We start from the raw sequence: 21,122 nt of genomic DNA, 5'->3' as shown, positions 1-21,122 counted from the left end.
CCATTTTTTTCCGCCGATCGGTTGTGTTTTGTCCTCAATTATATCGGGCTAGCCTGCTGTGCTAATTGTTTTTTTCCCTGGCTTCGTTCGTGTTTGTTGCCGTAATTGTTTTTGGCCCCGGGTATCCTGTTCGCTTACTGCATGTCTTTTCGCCGATCGCTCCTGGTTAGCCAATTTTAGCAGCCGGCTAGGCTGCCTTATCCCGGCCAGTTTAGCCCATTAGCTCTGTGTGTGTGTATTTTTTGCCCTGCTACTTTACGGTCTGTGCATTGTGGATCGAAAACTATTCCACAATCGATTTTCCCTGATAGCATATTGCAGCGAGGGGTGACCAGCAAGCCCATTTTTGACAGGCCCGGTGGCTCTTTTTTACTATTCCATTCACATAAATTGAACTGCACTCATGCGGCCACGATCCATTATCCTGGACCGCATATCGCTGCAAGCGGGGACTGGGAGAGCACACTTTTACGAGCCTGGTGGCTCTTTTTATGCCATGAATTCTACTTAAAATGACCTGCACTTGTGCAGCTGTGATCAATTATTTCCCATCCTACATTGCCGCAAGCAAGGACCGTCAGAAGGCACTTTGGTCAGGAGGTCTTTAGCCTTGACTAAAATGAAATGCACTGTTGTGGCCGCAATCCGTTATCCCCGATCGTTTATTGCTTAGACCAGGGGCAAGCAGATTACTTTTTTTAGTTAGGACTAATCACGCCCGAAGAGTAACATTGTGGCCCACCAGAAATTACTGCACTGTTTAGGTCGTGATCCATTATCCCCAGAACTATTACTGAGAGCGAGGACTGTGAAAACGATCCACCATTGCCGCAAGCAAGGACCAATCTTTTCAGCTAAAATGAATACCACCTGCGCTGTCGGAATCCATTTTGGCTGTTGACTTTCTGAGGGGGTCAGAGTGCATGCTCAAGTGGGGGTGGAGCTTGTTTTTAAACGAGGGATGACAGTATCAGTTATTTATTTTCTGTAATGTAATTGTGGGATCTAAAACGATCTCTTACATGTGGGAGAGCTATCTTAAAAGTTTCTGACCCTAGAAAAGATACACCGAGCGTTCGACTTTTTTTTCAAATGCCAGTTGGAGGGGGGAGGGGCCAGAAGAGGAAGACTTACGTCCATCTCCTTGGTCGCGCTCCCAACTCTGGGGCACCCCTCCCCCTCCAAACTGCATTTATTTAGGCAAAACAAAGACAGAGAAAGAAACGCCCCTTTGGGCGGTACCAATATTTAAAACAAACGCAAATCTGGTTTAGGGATACAAACTTTTTGTGGAACTAGTTTAAACCCACTTTACAGTAATAGACATATGTATTCATTAGAAATCTGCAGAAATATTAAGTCTTTCATTGTTTTAATGGCAAAAACTCAAATATACCATGTCAAGTCATGCTTTTGTATAGCTCTTAATCACAAAACGCCTCACAAGTGACAATTATCAACATGAGGGCAAAGAAAAAGTGAAAAAAATTGATTCATCAATAATCATCGCTGGCCAAAATTGCAATATGCAATTAATCTCACACCCGGGTCGAGGGTGCCATCACTCCACCACTAAACCAAGGAAGTGGTACAGATGACATTCGAAAAGGCACTAGAGCTCATCTCATCATCACACCATTTCCACTCACAGTGCCAGAAACACAAACCTTCATGATAAAGTCAAGTCAAGTCATTTTTATTTGTATAGCCCTAAATCACGAAGAGTCTCAAATGATAAAGTAGTAGTAACAATACTTGTGTTCCTCTCGAACACTTTGTCATGTGCGTAAGAGATGGGAGATCGTAAAATCATGGGACTCATTATGTGACATGAAAATAAAAAAAGATTATGCTTACGAAATTTGGTCAGTACAGTAGAATACACTGAAAAAGTATTTTAGTACATTGTAAGCCATACTGGGACATTAATAAAATCAAAGGGTTTTAATATTTCAGTGGATTTGTTATAATTCCAGAATGTATTACATTCTTTTATATTTGCTTTATCCCAAAAAAAATAGAACTTGATCATTATATTCTCCTTTGTTCAGTTACCGTATTTTTCAGTCTAAGAATCACAGCTTTTTTCATAGCAGGGGTGCGACTAAAACGTTTTTCCTTCTTAACTATGCATTTTGGGGGTCAAACTGTAATTTGAAACGGCATCAGGGGAACAAAAGCACCACATGATCAATCTGAGGTTGGACTTTGTTTAGACGATGAGAGGACAAAGTGCAGACAAAACAGCAGCAGCCCAAAAAAGGACAGAAAACCGGCATATGCTTCCATGGCGCGTCTTAAAATGGAATGAGGCTCTGCTTTTTCTGTCCAACTACACGTTTCGGCTTCATTTCACAAAGAATTGCAAAAACGCATTTGCCATTACCATTTTTCACAATTACTTTTGGAAATATAAACTGATTTTTTTTGATGATGACAATGGCTTATTGTATTGATTAGACTATCATATACAGTGGAACCTCGGTTCTCGACCATAATCCGTTCCAGAGCCCTGAATGTTTACCTTGAATGTTTAACGTAAACATAAAGCTAACCCAGGCTAATCGTACATCCGCGTTAGCATAATCTTCGTACGAAAGATTACGCTAACATGAACGTGTAAAAATTAAAAAATCAGGTCGTTTACAAGTCATTTAGCACCCGGGTCTCTACAACAAGTGGTGAGCGGTTCATTGGAAAGGGGGCTCCGTTCCAACACCCTGAAAGTTGAGCTCCGTTCCAACACCCTGAATGTTTACCTTGAATGTTCAACGTAAACATAAAGCTAACCCAGGCTAATCGTACGTTCGCGTTATCGTAATCTTCCGTACGAAAGCATACGCTAACACGAACGTATAAAAATTTTAAAAAAGAATTATGAATAGGATTTCTTACCTTTGTGGTGGTCAGCAGAAGGCGCAGGTGGACGGTGGGGTATTCCCTAGCAAGATCAGACACTCGCACACCTCCTTCATATTTTGCTATTATTTCTTTCTTAAATGCAATAGTTGTACGCACTACTTTTCTTTTTACACCTGTAGCAACTTTGCTGCTTGCACTGACTTTCTTCAGAGGCATAATTAGGGGCTAAAGCACTTCGTACACCTATTTTAAAAGCGAAAGCAAAAGGAAGCACGTCCGCACGCGATAACAGTCGGTCACGGAAAGAGCCATCTACACCCGCACGCCGCTCAGCATGGCACCCTAGCGTACGCACTCACGCATTACCGGCGTTCGAACTCCGATTTTTTGACCGAACAGCGAAGCAAGAATTTCTCGAAATTTTTGGTCGGACTCCGATTTGTTCGAACTAAGAGGCGTTGGAAAACCCAGGTTCCACTGTAGTATCATTACCTCCAACAAGTTCCTTAACATTTCTGGCGCACGTGTCAACATCACAGAGTCAAATCGGTGTCGCCGAGCGGGGAGAAGCACTGCTCCACGCTGGAATCGGTGACTTCCTCCAAGGTGGCCGGCCTCCATTGGGGCTTGTGGTCCTTGTCCACCAGAACTGGGAAACAAACAGACTTCAGCCAGGTTTATGGAAACCACATCAAAATCTAAGGATCGAACGATATGGGTTTTTCAGGGCCGACACCGATTATTAGTATTGAGAGGACGCTGATAACGGATATTTGGAGCAGATATTCATTTGCTGTAAAAGCTTCGGAATCGGCGAAGAATTGTTTTAATAATGCCAAGAGAAACAAAGAATATTTTGTATATATATTCAAATAAAACTTGAATAGCTCCCTTAAACCTTTTACAGTAAATAAATTAAAATTTCAACACAACAAACATGACTAATCTTTCACTTTTAGTGCAGAGAACAAAATTAGGCTTAGCAACTCATATAAAAAGTACATAAAACTTTTTTTTACAATAAATAAAAATGTCAATAGAACCAACATGACTTGAATTAACTTAAAACAAAAATTGCATCGGAATTTAAAGGGAGCTCGTTAATTGAAAAGAGTGGGTACTCCTGTTTTGAGCCGGATTGACGAACTAATGTTATGGTAAAAGCTAATCACGCAGCCTTCCATTTCAGCGTGCTTTTTATGCTCTATCTCAATCACAAATACTTGCATTTGATTCACAAACTAATGTTATGATAAGTGCTAATATATCGGTCTCCACCTTGAAGGATTTGATATATTTGACTATAAAGGATTTTATACGATTGAATACAAGTCACATTTATTGAGTGTAATGAAGATTTTCACAGAGTAGGCTATAGTTCAATGACAGGGCGCGCCTTTCCGAATGCAGAATATTTTGTCTAGTTCAGTTGATAACAGGACTCTGACGGAGGACGGCAGGCGATGTTTTGAGAACAAGGCCCTGATGACGTAGAAACGCTCGGTGTTTTGGTTAATTCCAGACATCGCGGCGCTCTTCTCCAAGGTGGTGGAGCCCAGGGGGCTTCATTGGCACGCCCATGGGAGGAGTCGGCACACCGTTGTGCGGGGAGAGGATGGCCAATGAGATCAAAAGCTAGAGGACTTCAAAAAAGACTTGACGGAGACTCGAGCGACACTAATTCGGCCATATTCGATGGAGTTCACTTAGTTAAATTGTTTCAGAAATTAAATCTGCCCCCGTGTGGAAATGCCGGTGTCTTGTTCATCTTTTCCAACAAGAAACGAGCGCGCATTGTTAGGTGAATGTACGTTGTGTTTGGTTAATGGAGTCAGATAACTAATTCGGACAATTTGGTAAACGATACATTTTAATATTTAATTCCAAACAACCTGAACACGTTTCCTAAAACAAGTTAACTACATCTTTTACGCCATCTTTAAATCACACACTCGCTTTTCTACCACGGACTCAATACACTGAAAAAACTGAATATTAACAGCGGTTTCGATTCACAAACATGTCAGGACTCAGAAGTTGCCCCTGGTCGCGGGGTGAGCAGCGTGGGAAACATAGGGAAAGAAGAGAGGGAGAGAGAGGCTCAGCTGCATCTGAGCTTAAATAATCGGCTCGTCGTGAAAATTCCCAAATATCGGTGGCGATAATCGGCCCGTCCCATAATCGGTCGACCTCTACCAAAATTATTTTCACACTTACCAGCTCGGACGCCCTCGTAGAAGTCGAAACCTCGCTGCAAAGGATAACATGTTAACGAAATGTCATGTTAAGCCCCCTCCCCCAAACCACTTCCTACCATGCAAGCCTGACTCAGGCGATATTCCATGACAAGGACGTCCTGCAGGCTGAGGGTTGCACCCAGTTGCAGCTGTCTGAAGGTGATTTTGAGAGACGTGGGGGACATCTTGGACAAAGTCTGTGGGGGATGGGGCTAGTGTTTAATATCATCAAATCGATATGGATTCGTATAGCACAGGGGTCGGCAACCTATGACACGTATGCCAGCAGTGGCACGCGAGGGGTTAACCAGTGGCACGCGAGCGCACGGCTAAATAATAATGATGTTTTTTTTCATGCGCATTTTTAGGAGAAAAAAAGACATTTTCAGTTGCGCGCATGGTTATTTAGAAGCTTTACGGTAGCGCCCCTCTGCTTGGTGTGTCTGTGCCGCGCCTCGCAAAAGGAGGAAAAATCTGTGTTTTAACCCAGCCACAGAAACACTTGCACCCAATAAATCAATGAATCATGACTGCTCCTCCAGCGAAAAAATCTCGTTCTTTTCAGCCAGCGTGGACAGACAAATGAAGCTTTGTGTGAAAAATGACCGTGCTGTTTGTGTATTATGCCTCAAGAGTGTTGTACCTCGCACGTCAAGTGTTAAACGTCGTTACGAGACGAAACATGAACACGAATTCAAGGATGAGTCTGACAAGGCGGAGACATTAAAACGCGCTGTGTCCGGGTACGGCCAACAAACAAAGACCCTGAAAACCTTTGTCACTGCTAAAAACGCCACCACTGAAACAAGCTATCACATTGCTCACTGCATGCTTGGGCAAAGCACAGAAAACCATTTACTGATGGCGGATATATTAAAGGTGTGTGTGTGTTTCAAGTTTTGCTAGTTTCTGAAAGAAGATTTTATCGATAAATGGTATGGTAGGCTAGCTGTCCAAATCACTTGTTTTTGATTGTAGTTCATTGTTGATGAAGAATGGTTGAAGTCATGGATGTCTACAGGCCTTTTCACGTGTTGCTCACATTCATTTTTTAGTTTATTGATGAACAAGAATAGTGCTAGATAAATAGGTCAGTAATACGATTTCAATGTCTATCCATGTTGTATATTTGGACTGGTGTAAAATGACAGCTCTGTTGGATATAACATTTTTTTGTGTGAGTCATTGATTTTGGTGTGGCACACTGATTTACAAAGACATTTAAAAGTGGTAATACACACCGAAAAGGTTGCTGACCCTTGGTATAGCCCTTTACGGGGTGATGTCTATCCCTCGCATACTCTCGAGCTCTCTCACAGTCACTCTCATCAATTATTACACTCAAACTCTCTTTCATACCAACTCAAACTCCGCAAACCTACTTTCACACTGCTTCCCTCTCTCGTACTATAACACTAAATCACTATCACATTTTCTCACATACCCTAGTGTTTCCCATACCATATTAAGTCTTTGGCAGGCTGCCAGGGTCTAATTAGTTCTGAAAAACTGCTCTGAACATTGACAAATGTAATATCACCCAGAGTGACTCAGTCAAAAATTTCAGGGGTCATATTTGACCCCGATCTGTCCTTTCAAACACACGTTAAGAATATGACTAGAACAGCTTTCTTCCATCTTCGCAACATTGCTATAATCCGCCCTATGCTGTCTCATTCCGATGCGGAAAATTATAAATCACGTTTTTGTTACCTCCCGTCTCGATGACTGTAATGCACTACTCTCCGGTCTCCCGAAGGCCAAAATCAAGAGCCTTCAGCTGGTACAAAATGCTGCAGCGAGGTTTTCAACTAAGACAAGAAAGTTTGATCACATGACCCCGATTTTAGGTAACCTGCATTAGCTCCCTGTTAGCTTAAGATGTGATTTGAAGGTTCTGTTGGTAGTATACAAAATCATGCATGGACTTGCTCCCTCATATCTTTCAGAACCTTTGCCCTGAAAATGCTGGCCTACTAGTGATTGCAAGAGCCAAGAAGAAATCTGCTGGTTCGAGAGCGTTCTCCAGTCGGGCCCCGGTGCTGCGGAATGCTCTTCCCCCTGAGATTCGATCTGCAACCTCAGTGGAAATGTTACATCGAAGCTTAAAACACACTTGGGGGCGGCAGTAGCTCAGGAGGTAGAGCGATCGTTTTAGGATTAAGGGATCCCAGTTCGAATCCCGGCTTGTCCGTGTTACATGCCGAAGTGTCCTTGGGTAAGACACTGAACCCCTAATACCCCCAATAAGCAGGTTAGCGCCTTACATGGCTGTACAGATCACGGCCGCTATTGGGAAATGTGAAGCACAATGTAAAGCGCTTTGGGAAGTCATTGACTTGAAAAGCGCTATAGAAATACAGATCATTTCATTCTATTCGATAGCATATGAATAACCTATTTTTTATGTTCACAATATCTGTGTAATATTTGCTCTCATTTGAGTTTTAGATCAGGGGATGGTGTCATAATAGTCTGTAGTTTGCAATTGTCTGTGCAGCCCTTTGAGACTCCTTCTGATTAAGGACGTCACAAATAAACGTGACTTAACTTGACTTTGGGTTTTTGAGTTTTCCCTTGCCCTCATGTAGGTTTTAGATCAGGGGATAGTGTCATAATAGTCTATGGTTTGCAATAATCTGTGGTCTGTGCAGCCCTTTGTGATTAAAGGCTATACAAATAAACATGACTTGACTTAATTAGTCCCCTGTCAGAGTTTTTTTATCATTTCGATCTATTGAAAAATATAATATTTTCATATATATATATATATATATATATATAAATGCAAAATTAATAACTTAAATAATAACTCTCATTTTAAAAAGATCGCAAACGCCAAGGTGTGCTCGCTTTCACCCTATTTTGTCATCTCGTCTCTGGTTAATTAGTAAATATGCATGTTTTTGTTCGTAGAGGAAGGGGGGTGAGGGAAGAAGCACATTGAGCACAGGAACGGGTCAAGTATTTTTTTCTGAGGTTCTGTGTTGTCTATATCGGTTAAACGTTAAATTGTAAATAGTTAAAAGTTCTTCTATTGAATATTTTTTTAAAGCACTGAGGAGTTCATATTTTTATTTTGTAGTGTATTTTGTTTTTCAGGAATTCTGTGTAGCTTTAAAGTTGCTTAGTTCAATGTAAAGTAAGAAAATAGAGGTAAGATAACAATGAAAGGGAAAGTTCTTTTTGGGAAGTCAAGAGAGCAAAGAATTAAAATGATCGGTTTTGTCCTGAGTTATAGCACGGCGGCGCAGTGGTTAGCGTGTGTGCGGCACAGTTCTGAGGTCATGAGATCGAACCTCCTGTGTGGAGTTTGCATGTTCTCCCCGTGTTTGCGTGGGTTTCCTCCGGGCACTCCGGTTTCCTCCCACATTCCAAAAACACGCATTTCAGGTTAATTGGCCAGTCCAAATTGTCCCTAGGTCTGAATGAGCGAGTGAGTTGTCTGTCTCTGTGTGCCCTACAATTGGCTGGCAACCAGTTCAGGGTGTCCTTTGCCCACTGCCCGATGTTGGCTAGGATGGGCTCCAGCACCCCCGCGACCCTACTGAGGATAAGCGGTGCAGATAATGGGTGGGTTTTGTCCTGATGGAGCTGTAAGAATGTCTCTGCTATCCATGTTTTCATATGAAAAATGCATTTGAAAAGGGGACCAATAGCACTTGGCACATCATATTACAGCTGGTTTTAAATACAGACAACCGGTCAGAAAAGCCACATTGCAAAAACTCCCAATTTTTCATTAGCTAAATGCAAAATGGGTCCAATTGAGCAGCAACATAACAGGACGATCTAGCAAAGTGCTTTTGCATTATTAATCCTCGGCACCATGAAGAGAATATAAGCAGTAATGAGCGGAGGTGTAGTTGGGGGTTGGGGTTTATAATCTTTTTTTTTTTTTTGATAATCCCTTTCAGTCTGACCTCATTGGACACCGCAAATGGATGAAAAACAGAATTAGGCAAATGAGTTTGGGAGAAGCTACTTTGCTTCGAATCGCCTCATGGGGGCTGGGGGGGATTGTGAAGCCGTTGAGGTAAAAAGGCGGCGCTAACCCCATTAAGTGCTTAACTCTGGTGACTGCTAATTTGCAAATACTGTAAAAAAAGGGTCCCAAAGAGCCATAAAAGAAAAATTATTTTGATTTGTTTTGGGGGAAAGTCACACCGAATAGTTTAAGACAAAATTCAACAAAACTGCCAAACCCACTCTCTTCAGCACGTTTCATTTTCCTGAGTGACGTTTGATGATTTGATAAAATCTATTAAATAATAATGCCAGAGCCTGTGTCTCATACCAATATAAATATACTCCTTAAAATTTGTCTCCCTCCCAAAGTTACTTTTCGAGTACAGACGCTCCCCTACTTACAACAATTCAACTTACATAAATTGGTAGATACGAACATTTTTTTCAGGATGTTGAAAAATATCCGGACATTGTTGTAAGTTAGATTTTGTATTGTGTGCATCTTTTTCTGAGTACTGGACATTACTGTAGTGCTTCTTTCCGCCACTACCGGAGTGTGGCACTGTGAGGTCACCCAGCATCCACCGAAGAAGAAATCTGCTTCCTCTTCCTAGTTCGTGTGTAAACATTCTATACTGTATCTCCAGCGTGCTAAGAACTTTGACATTTTTATGGTTTATCATCTCGTGCATCCATTCAATATGGTTGGTGTAAAGTGTAAAGAAAAGGCGAGCCTTTCCTTTCGAAACAAAAGTGGAATAAGAAAGCTTGTTGCGTTTGAGAAAATGTTCAGAACGCTTCTTTTCAGCCACTTTTTACCATGGAGGAGGACCTCTTGGAGCGCATTTTCCAAAAGTAAGTTAAACTCAACTTTATCTTTATAGAGTGTATTATTTTATGAAATGTTTATTTTTTTTGTAAAAAACAATACAGGTTACTTATGCAAGCCTTAAACGTACTTGTATAAACCTTAAACATACAAAATATAGCAATGGAGCAACTTACGAAAAAAATTAAACGATGGTCCGGAACCCATCTCGTTTGTAGGAAGGGCAGCGTCTGTTTTGAGGCTCATTTTGGCTGTCATTTCTTTCCTAAATAATGGTTTCAAAACAAGGTGCAGGCAAAGTTTTTTAAATTAAAATGTCCCAAAATACTCCGAACGAGGATATCAACGTATTTATCTTCAGTGCAGACTGCACAGAGCGAGAGAGAGGAAGGGAGTGTGCATGTCGTGTGTATACCTCCGACCACTCCTACCGCTCAGCCAATCAAATTGCTCAGGGTGCGTTGCTGGATTTTTGGGGGGTTTACAGGTTGTTCTGTGGGTTTTTATTATTAGGTGTCACAACAGTGAAAATATATTGTTCAATGAGCTTCCACATTAGGGAAAACGGGGTCTGTTGTTGTGACACCTCAACTGTAAACTGTAGTTAAACTGTGCCCTATATATACAGGAACGAACCCCATGTATATCTAGTGTTATTTGGGCGTCGCACCTGTCAGAATTGGCACTGCATGCAACAACAGAGTAAACAGTTTCGCAAAATCTATTTTATCTCAGAGCAAGATGCACTCATGAAATTAGACATAGGTTCCCGAAGCCTGTTGTAACAGATGTTTAGCACATGGCCAAAAAGTAAATATTTGGAGTTGACGATTGAATTGCTCTTCGTCGAGGGTTCTTACCTCCAATTGTTTCTTAGCAAATTCCGAGCAGTCAGCCTTCAAGTTGTGCATGACGCCTTCCATGCTCTCGGAACCGAACAACCTGTGGGTGTGATGACAAAATAGTTACTGCCAGCGTGGTCCCATCCCAAATTCTCTCCTTACCTGTCAATATCCGACATCTGTTTCTCCAGGATGAAAGGTTTGTCGCCATCTAGGCTGCTCTGAAAAAATAAAAGTAATGAGAAAATAAAAATCAAGCGTATCCTTGTTATGACATTTAGGTTCCGACCCCTCACCTCCTTCTGGAAGGAATCCAACAAGCTGGAGACGTTTTCATTGGACGGAGACCTCAAGTCCAATAGCCTCTTCTCCAGGTCCGAAATCTTAAAAAAATATAGATAAAAAAAAAAAAAAAATGGACAAATTAAAAACAAGGGCTGTTTAAACATTTTCAGAGTCATACGTGCCCTCTTTCTGGACTACACACTCTCACAGACCAAGTCACCATGTCACACTATCTCACACAATTGTTCACTCTCTCCTTCACTCACACAAACACCCTCCGTCACTCACCCCTTTTTCAAGTCAAACTAACTCACCATCTCACACTAAATAGGTCTTCCCAAAACTCTTACACTTATTGTTCACCCTAATTCACTCTCCCTTTTCACACACCATATCTCACTAACTTACCCTTTCACTATCTTACTTTCTCCTTCAAAAATTTGTCGCTAACGAACTCAAACCCCCTTCTCACAAAGTCACTCTCTCTCACACTTATCCACCAACTCATTTTCTCACTCTCCCCAAAACTTACTATCATTAATGCACTCTACAGTAGCTCATTCTTCCTCACACTTAGTCACTCCTTTGTCAGTAACCCTTTCTCACTGATCAATCTTCCACACTTTTAAACTAACTCTCTCAAGAACTGACTCACAAAACTCCTTCTCCCTCGCACAAAGTCACCCTCTCACACAAACTTCTATATCACAAACCCTCTCATGAAACCAGGCTCTTCCACACTCTAACACTAACTCACTCTCTCACACTCACCCAAACTCTCTTATAACTCATTATCTCTCACTAACTCACTCTCTTACCAACTCATACTCCCTCACACTAAGTCAGTTCCTTACACTTACTCACTTCTACATCACTCACCCTCTCACTAACCCACTCTCTCCCACAATCCTTCACGAATTTAACCAGTCACACTCTCCCCAAAACTCTCCCAAATTAATTCACTCTCACAGAAACTCATTCTCACTTTCAATAAGTTATTTGCTCCTCAGTAAATCACCCTCTCACCAGCCCACTCTCCCATACTCTTAAACCAACTCACTCTTCCCCAAGAACTGTCTTACTAACTCATTCTCCCTTCCACTAATTGACTCTCTAACACTAACTCTCACTCTTTCTCATGAACGCACTCTCACACCAACTCACCATCCCACACTAAATCACACTCCCCAACACTCACACTGACTGTCTCACCCTAACTCACTCTCACTCAGACTAAGTAATTCCTCTCTTCACCATACTCCCTCCCTCCCACACTTTCAATAGATCCTAAAAACTTTCTCGCCAACTAACTCTCACTGACATATTCTCCCTCACATCAAGTGACTCAAATTAACTCACGCTCTACCACACTAAGTCCTGTTCACCATCACTCTAACTCACTCTCTCCCAAAAAACATTAAGAACCAACTCTTTATCATTACCTCAAACTCTCATAATAACAACTCATACATGAGTCATCTCTTGCACTTAGTCACCCTCTTACTCTAAGTCAGTGATTTTCAACCACTGTGCCGCGGCACACTAGTGTGCCATGAGAAATTATCCAATGTCACTTATTAAAATTTTATAAAACATTTATGAATCCTTTTCTGCAAATATGTCATTATCAAGTGTATGTGCTGTAAAATGTGGGGGTTTATGAATTATAGTGTAATTTAACGAACTGTTCAGTGTCATTCTATAACATTTTTGGTTAATGGTGTGCCGCAAAAATTTTCCAATGTAAAAAAAGGTGCCCTGGCTCACCCGTTCTTACTACATCACTTTCACACTAAACAACTCTCTCACATTAAAACTCACAACAACTATCTCACACTGTCTCACTCTCTTGCAAAAAAAACTATTACAAACTCTTCTCATTCACTATCTCACTCACACTGTCTTCGCCAGCCAGGTACGGCAACTTTCGAGTATAGAGTTTGAAAAAACAAACAGCCGATACAGCTTGATTTTCGCAGGTTAACAGGAATTTGAACGGGCACACACTGGCTACCTTCCGGGACTCGACAAAGTGAGTGGCAATTCCAGCTCTGTGCACGTCGCGACCTTTCAGGCGAAAGCCGGTCAGGGCCAAAAACAAGCCCAGCTTCCCCTGGAGCCTCGGGAGGAAGTAGCCGCCTCCCACGTCAGGGAACAGACCTGTCACACACAAAAATGAACTCAAATTCGAAAGAGAATTTGAGGTCAGAAGGCAACAAAAGCAGTGTTTGTTTGTTTTTATTTGAAGTCAGATTTTAACAGCAGGATTAAAGCCCAGATGACCTCGTTGGCCGACACAGAGCGTGACGGGCACGAGTAAATCTGCAGAGTTCAGCGAGGCTACGGCAGAATATTAGCATGATGAGTGCTAGCAACGTTACGGACATGTTATCTCTGCAGTGTTTGTCTTCTGTTGATGATGGGCTTACCGATAGCAGTCTCTGGCATGGCAAACATAGTTCTCTCGGTGGCAACTCGAAAACGCCCGTGAACAGAGAGACCGACACCCTGTGGGTGAACCGAGACCAGAATTAGAAAAGATTCACTCTCAAATTAAGTACAAGCAATATTACTAGAGACATGTTGCTGTTTTTTGGTGCTATTTTTTTTTTCTATAATGCTCACTGGCCCTTATTAGGGCAAAATAGGAACTGAAGCACAGCAGCGCAGTGGTTGGTGTGTGTGCGGAACAATTCTGAGGTCATGAGATCGAACCTTTCTGTGTGAAGTTTGCATGTTCTCCCCGTGCTTGCGTGGGTTTCCTCCGGGCAGTCTGGTTTCCTCCCACATTCCAAAAACATCCATGTCAGGTTAATTTAAAGTGTGAATGAGAAAGTTGGTTGTCTGTGTGCCCTGCGACTGGCTGGTGAGCAGTTGAGGGTGTCCCCTGCCCACTGCCCGAAGATAGCTGGGATGGGCTCCAGCACCCCCGCGACCCTACTGAGGATAAGTGGTGCAGATAATGGATGGATGGATGGCAACTGAAGCCTTTCACAGCTGAGTATAGTGATGCTTTTTATCGGTCGCCAGTCAATCAAAGATTTCTTACAGAGATAAACATTACGCGCTACGCAGGATGCACTGCAGCAGACGGGAAAGCCCTGCAGAGGATTATAAACTCGGCCCAAAAGATCACCGGCGGCCCCCTGCCCAGTCTGGAGGACATTGTCAGCTCTCTCTATCTCAGCAGAGCTAAACACATCCCGAAAGACTCATCACAACTGCTATCATCGGGCCGACGGTTGAGATCCCACAAGTCCCGAACAAACAGACTAAGGGATAGCTTCTTCCCTAAATCCATCAACACACTTAACTCATGGAACACAGTTTTAATGTGCAATGTCCCTGCTCTAAGTGCAATACCCCAGTTTTTTGAGTCCAAAATCGGAGTCTAGTCTGGTGCATATCACGGTTATGTACAGTTTTTACTTTAGATTCTCTTAAATTAATTCCACAACACTTTTGTCAGAAGAACTATTTAATTTGCAGAAGAATTATTTTATTGCAGAAAAGTGAATTACCTTATTTTTGTACTGTTAAAGGTTTTACATTGTACCGTTAACTTATTTACACTTGACTTCACTTCTATACTTTTCAGTTGTCACGCTGACCATTACAGTTTCAAGTGCAATATCCCCGCTGTGTACCGTTCTTATTTCGGATGTAAATACTTTTTATTAGAGGTGAACCCATCCATCCATTATCAGCGCCGCTTATCCTCACTAGGGTTGCGGGGGTGCTGGAGCCCATTCCAGCTATCTCCGGGCAGTGGGCAGGGGACACCCTGAACTGGTTGCCAGCCGGTCGCAGGGAACACAGGGACGGACAATTCACTGGCTCATTCACACCTAGGGATAATTTGAACTGGCCAATTAACCTAACATGCATGTTTTTGGAAAGTGGGAGGAAACCGCAGTGCCCGGAGGAAACCCACGCAAACACGCGGAGAACATGCAAACTCCACACAGGAGGTTTGATCTCATGACCTCAGAACTGTGCCGCACTAGAGGTGAACACATTCAATTTATTTACTATTCATAAGTCTTAACATATATATTTTGCCACCTGAAGCGCAACAGCGATCGCATCGTAGAAATACAATGATAATAAAGGTGTTTCTGATACAAATGGGATTTGATTTGATTATTAAGGTGGTAGATACAGTAGGTCCGGACTTATTGAACATCTCGTTTGATATTTTACTGATATGTTAAACCAGCTGAGAAGCAAAGATGTAAAACTGGACCAAGATCTGTCCATTCATGGTTTTTAAAATGCATTTTTCATTGAGTGATTAAAAGTTTGTGGGATCCTGAAGAAATTAACACAAACATGCTGAGACCGAGCAGCAAAGCACGCTCTCTAATGATTCATGTTGGTTATTTCTGGTGTAGGGTGACCAGTAGGTCATCATTCAAATTCAAGCTATATGGGACTCCTGCAGGGTGGCAACAATGCCGGTCATCCAATCAGGCGGCAGGAGGTAACACAAAGTCCTCTGCTGCCTCCTTCAGACCAAATTTCACATTGCACTTCGAACTTCATCTTAAACTCAATATTGATTAAAATAAATGATTTTGACTCACCCCTCCCATTGTGATTCCATCAATTAAGGCAACAAATGGTTTCTTGTATGTTCCTGAAAAGATCACAAGTGAGAAGGTGAATGATTTTTTGGAGCGTTGAGGAACATGTTAACAAATCTTGTCACTGAATTTTACAAGGCATAAATGTATATTTGGCCCCCGGGATACGACCTTAATCCATTTGAGGTGGGAATTGCAAACCGAAGAAACCACATAGCGGGAGATAGAAACCTATGCAATTTAGCCAATGAGTACAATTCAGTATGGCCGTGCAACTTACCATTGCAAGCTTTGTTTATATGGTTATGTTTTTTCTTATTTGGTATCAGTGCAAGCCTTGGTACCCATGATGAAACAATACAAAACAATAAATACAGTATACAGCGACAAAAACCTATAGCTAGTGTCTGAAATAACGTCTGCCTGTGCATCTTTTACGTCGGGCGTACAACTTACACATCGTCTCTGCCTGGTCGGCCAACAACTTTTTCAAGAAAAAAAAAATATTTCGTTTTTATTTTTTTCAAATCAAACGTTTGCTTTATTCCGATTTCGAAATCTTCGTTCTTTTTGGAAATTTCGGTCCGCTTGGCAATTTGCATACTCTGCAGCCGATCAGAAGCCTGCATCGAATAACTTCGTGCTTCCAGACTTTCCCGAGCCTTATAAGGTCATGCATATCATTTTCCAAAGAAGATGCACAGAGAACACAAGAAAAATGGATACGTAGTTAGGAATCAAGCCAAAACCTCAGCCCCAGAAGTAAGATTCAAAAGAAGCGAACAAAATTGATGACGCTACAAAACGTAAACGTACATGAAAAGCATCGTGGAAAGAGGAGTTCACGTGGCTTGTAGCAGACGACGCAACGCAAACACTGCATGAATAAAGATGAGTCAATACAGGAACATAGTGATGGCAGATGGAAAACAGCGATGTCATTTACATGCAATGAATGTTATAAGTAGATTTATCATAAACTTAATTTTAATGTGTTGTTCTGTTATACATTCTTATTATCAATCCTTAATACTTTGCAACAATGGTTTTTTTCTTTTTGCGATTAGTCTTATAGTGTTTCATGTTGGAATAAATGGGGCAGGCAACTTTATGGCTGGGTGTTCGGTAACATTTTGTCATGAGTTTAAGACACTGCCATAGCAGACAAGTATTTTATGTTACATCTATCAATAGTGGACAGGCATCTTTATTGAGGATGAGGCACGTGACTCACGCACAGAACGTCAAGTTTGAATTTAATGAGATGAGGTTTTTCGGCACTCAGTCATTTTTTTGTTGATGTCGTACAGTGGGTAAAAGAGGGGCCGAAAAAACACCTTATTACACACTGTAAAGTGGAAAAATCATACGGTGTACTGTAGTTAATTTTTTTAAAGTTTACCTATTGCATTGTTCAGAATGTACTCCTCACGAAACAAATCCTTGGTAAGGCGATCACCAACTTTCCCCGCTTCCGTGAGTGCTGAAATGAAAACGTCAAACAACAATAGCAAAAACGATTTCATTTCTTTGCCCAGTCACTCCGACATGAACTCGTATTCTTTACCTCGGACATCTCCACCGGCACAAAAAGCTTTCCCGCCAGCACCTTTGATGATCACAAGGTCTGTGTCGCTGTCACTCTCCCATTTCTAAAAAAAAAAGGAACATTTGAAGCTGAAACTGAGTGTGACGACTTTCAAAGAGCTCCTACCCTGAGTTGTGGGTAGATAAGTCGGATCATGGTCAAGTTGAGCGCGTTGAGAACTTTGGGCCTGTTCATGGTAATGACGCCGGCCCGTCCCACCTTCTCCAGGAGAACCTCGGGTTCCGTGTGACTGGACATCTGAATAAAAGAAGAAAAAACACTCACCAAAAAACTTTTACTAGTGTTCCCAAGAGCCAAGAAGAAATCTGCAGGTTCGAGAGTGTTCTCCATTGGGGCCCCGGTGCTGTGGAATGCTCTACCCCCTGAGATTCGATCTGCAACCTCAGTGGAAATGTTTAAATCTAACGTATTTTCCACACTATAAGGCGCACCTAAAAGTCTTAATTTTTTTCAAAAGATGACCATGCGCCTTATAATACAGTGCGCCTTATATATGGCTCAATATTAAATTCGCAAGGTCTCGCAACTTACGCAACTGCCGCCGACTCGATTTTCCCCCAAACGTGAAGTAGTCCGCGGTGTATGCTGGGATTTATATACCGGCGTTTCATTGGCTAACCAATGTGTCAATCATCATTTGAATCTATCACTATTGGCTAAAGTTATTTGGAGCCTCGGATTGGCTAGAGGGCCAAAACAAACCCTGCAATTGGCCGAAAAAGATGTGTCAATCATCCGTTAAATTGATCGCTATTGGCTGAAGTTATTCGGAGCCTCGGATACGCTAGAGGGCCAAAACAAACCCTGCAATTGGCCGAAAAAGATGACTGAATAGCAAGCTTGCTAAACTTCGCCATAAAGAAACATGTTTCATTAGTCTGTATTTGAAAACATTTTACTCTTCTGGATTTACTACACTCACGGTTGTAAGAAGACCATGATTGCGTATCATTATTGAACGTGAGAACTTAGGAGAGTTATGCGGCTTTATATTTTCCCGGTATCTTGTTTTAGAACGATCTTGATGTTGCTGTGATGAGTTGAGTGAATGAAACTCAATTCCAAGTGTTTATTGCCATATGCACAGTAAAGTTGCGAGCGAAAAAGAAAATAGAAAGTAAGGAATGGTTAGCATTTCTTGAATTTCAAGACTTTAACCTTCCGAATGATATTTGAAATGACGCATTTAAGTGACATCGTACGAACACCGCATCCGCACGTGTCTACGACACGTATTTGCTTCTTTGCAAGCTTTGGGAATGTTAAGGGGGTAATCAGTTTGACTGAATCATCTGACGGTTTTGTCGAAATTCCTATTGTAGCGCCTTATAATCCGGTGCGCCTTATCTATGGAAGATATAGGACCAAAAACAATTTTTTGGGGGTGCGCCCTATAGTGCGGAAAATACGGTAGGCTTAAAACACACTTATGTTCTATAGCTTATGAATGAGCTATATTTCATGTTGACAACATGTGTGTATTGTTTGTTAATGCTACATCCATTGCAGCCTGGTCTAAAGACCCTCAATCGTGCGCAAAACAAGGGTTCACAGTCACTTGGTGCCTGCATGCAATAAACAATACAAATAAGTCAAGGCGTCCGTGCACGACTCCATACATCTAAAACCTCAACAAAAATACAAAAACGGGACATCACTCAACATGCCGCACATTGTGGCGTGATTGCATTGAAACATGTAGTCATCGTTTCAAGCTGCATTACTTTACATTTAATTAGTGCTTTTTTATGCATCATTTATCACAACTTATATACAAAAAAATAGTTAATGAAAGCGGCTCCTATATTTCGCAAAATATGAACTTTACCCGAACTGATATTGGGCACAGCTTACCTTCAGCACGAGGTGATTGAGCTGAAGGTAAGGCAAGCGCAGAAGACCATAAAGCGCCGAACAAAAAAAGACAGTCACACACGCCCATGGCTTAACAAATGAATGTGGTACTAGAAATTTAATAGTAATGCAACAAAAACACAGATTTTGTGAGAATTAAAAAAAATTCAAACTAATCAAATTTCAACTCTGTTACACTGGTTATCCTAGAAGGGGGATTACTTCATGTGCGGTCCCTACTCAAAATTTCTCAATTTTCCTCATGTTGAGGTTTTTGAGTTTTTCCATGCTCTCATGTAGGTTTTAGATCAGGGGATGGTGTCATAATAGTCTGTAGTTTGCAGTAATCTGTGCAGCCCTTTGAGACTCCTTTTGATTAAGGGCTATAAAAATAAACATGACTTGTCTACTTGCTTATTTTTTGCTTATTGATTTAGCATTTTCAAAGCACTGAAGTCCTTGTCATTAATGACGGCAATGTCTTCATAAAATATTATTGATAAAAAAACATGCAATAGAGGTCTTGGGAACCTCCTGTGTGGGTTCGAATCCGGACTTCCTGTGCGGAGTTTGTATGTTCTCCCGTGCTTGCGTGGGTTTCCTCCCACATTCCAAAGACATGCAATTCAGGTGGATTGGCCGGTCCAAATTGTCCCTAGGTGTGAATGAGCGAGCGAGTTGTCTGTCCCTGTGTGCCCTGCGATTGGCTGGCAACCAGCTCAGGGTGTCCCCTGCCCACTGCCCAATAATTGCTGGTATGGGCTCCAGCACCCCCGCGACCCTACTGAGGATAAACGGTGCAGCTAATGAGATGAGAACATGCAATAGAAGGTCAGCAACAACCCGGATCGTCACATGTCGTAAAGCGAGTATTGTGTTGCATCTTTACCATGTGTCCTTGGATTCGATGAAGTCTGCAGACAGCTCTGAGTCTAAAGGGAAAAAAGCACGAATTGGAAATTAATGATATATTTTATTTTAAAATGTATTTTTTTTATTTTTATTTTCTCTCAAAAACCCAAACAACGGTGAGGCTGCTGTGCCAAAAACGTTTCTAGCAATTATTAATAAACAGTCGACACTAAAATAAACCCCTTGTGGTAAAAAAACGAAGAAAAATACCTGTTTTTCGTCCTCAGCACAGTTAATGACATGACTTTGATTCTGTTAGCCTGTTAGCTACTTGAGCGTGTTTTCCTTTGGACGTGACACTTCTGGGTTCATATCCTGAAAGAGGTTGTAGATATTCCTGATTGGTCAGATATGATGACGTCAGAAAGAACCGGATGGCTACTGCCTTTAGTTTTGTTTTAGACAAATGTTATTTTTTTATATCTGTTTGCAAATATTAGTTTTTGTTTTTGTTTTATCATAATACATTACCTAAAAATACTCCCAAAATTACTGTTTTAAGACAGCAGGCTACTTTTGTTTAGCCAGATTTGGTGACGTCACAAACACGCGGATGTTGTCGATTGATACGAATGGCAATTGTATGGTAAAGTTAAAAAGTTTTGTAATGTTTATTTTTGTATACATAAATTGTTTTCTGAAATACTCCCAAAAATACTATGGTTACACAGCCAGCTGCTTCTGATAATTCAGCATCATCGACGCCCTGTGCTGCGTTTGATAAAAATCGGTATTTCTTTTTAATAAACTTTCATTTTAAATTACAAATCTCAAAATTTACAGGATTGAGGAACAAAAACACAGAACCAAAGTATTAAGTTTTGTGCAAATTATATTTCCAAGCACAATGACATCATTTTCTTTGCGCTCATAAAAAAACATATTCACGAATTTGCGAGCTATTTTTGATTGGTCAAAACGAAGAAGTGTTCGTAAAAGTTCGGAAAATTGTGATATTCTTTCATTTTGAATAATAAATCTTGCAATTTGTCAATCAAGGAACAACAAACTGAGCAAAAGTATTGAATTTGACATAAACTGCTGTTTCGAAGTAGGATAAGATTTGCTTTGTGTTTATAAAAAACCCCTCTCCCAAATTTCATTTTAGTGTTCTTTGCTTTTGGGGGTCATAAGTGG

At 41.3% G+C, this 21,122-nt stretch overlaps 1 protein-coding gene across 1 annotated transcript; it reads right to left on the bottom strand.

Moving 5' to 3' along the window:
* Positions 1 to 1,680: 1,680 nt before the first annotated feature.
* Positions 1,681 to 20,317, bottom strand: hibch (3-hydroxyisobutyryl-CoA hydrolase). The gene is made up of 14 exons (XM_088353260.1): positions 20,196 to 20,317; positions 19,963 to 20,005; positions 17,325 to 17,456; positions 17,178 to 17,262; positions 17,013 to 17,093; positions 15,611 to 15,663; positions 13,454 to 13,532; positions 13,039 to 13,184; positions 11,036 to 11,122; positions 10,902 to 10,960; positions 10,758 to 10,839; positions 5,177 to 5,296; positions 5,080 to 5,113; positions 1,681 to 3,511 (listed from the first exon to the last, which is right to left on the bottom strand). The coding sequence occupies exons 1-14, from the start codon at positions 20,225 to 20,227 to the stop codon at positions 3,396 to 3,398; spliced, it is 1,149 nt and encodes a 382-aa protein (XP_088209386.1). The 5' UTR covers positions 20,228 to 20,317; the 3' UTR covers positions 1,681 to 3,395.
* Positions 20,318 to 21,122: the final 805 nt, after the last annotated feature.

This window comes from Urocampus carinirostris, chromosome 14, assembly GCF_059441175.1.
Source record: "Urocampus carinirostris isolate Australia breed hairy pipefish chromosome 14, RoL_Ucar_1.0, whole genome shotgun sequence".
NCBI classification, from domain to species: Eukaryota; Metazoa; Chordata; class Actinopteri; order Syngnathiformes; family Syngnathidae; genus Urocampus; species Urocampus carinirostris.
Note: the sequence above shows the minus strand (reverse complement) of the source record. Positions and strands in the feature narration are given on the sequence as shown.

What these genes read in the sequence shown, in the direction of transcription:
- hibch (XM_088353260.1), bottom strand. Translation starts at nt 20,227, where the DNA reads ATGTCATTAACTGTGCTGAGGACGAAAAACAG. An exon ending in CATTCTGAACAATGCAATAG is followed by an intron (nt 15,664 to 17,012) that starts GTAAACTTTAAA and finishes TGATCTTTTCAG; the next exon opens with GAACATACAAGAAACCATTT. An exon ending in TGGATTCCTTCCAGAAGGAG is followed by an intron (nt 10,961 to 11,035) that starts GTGAGGGGTCGG and finishes TTATTTTTTCAG; the next exon opens with AGCAGCCTAGATGGCGACAA.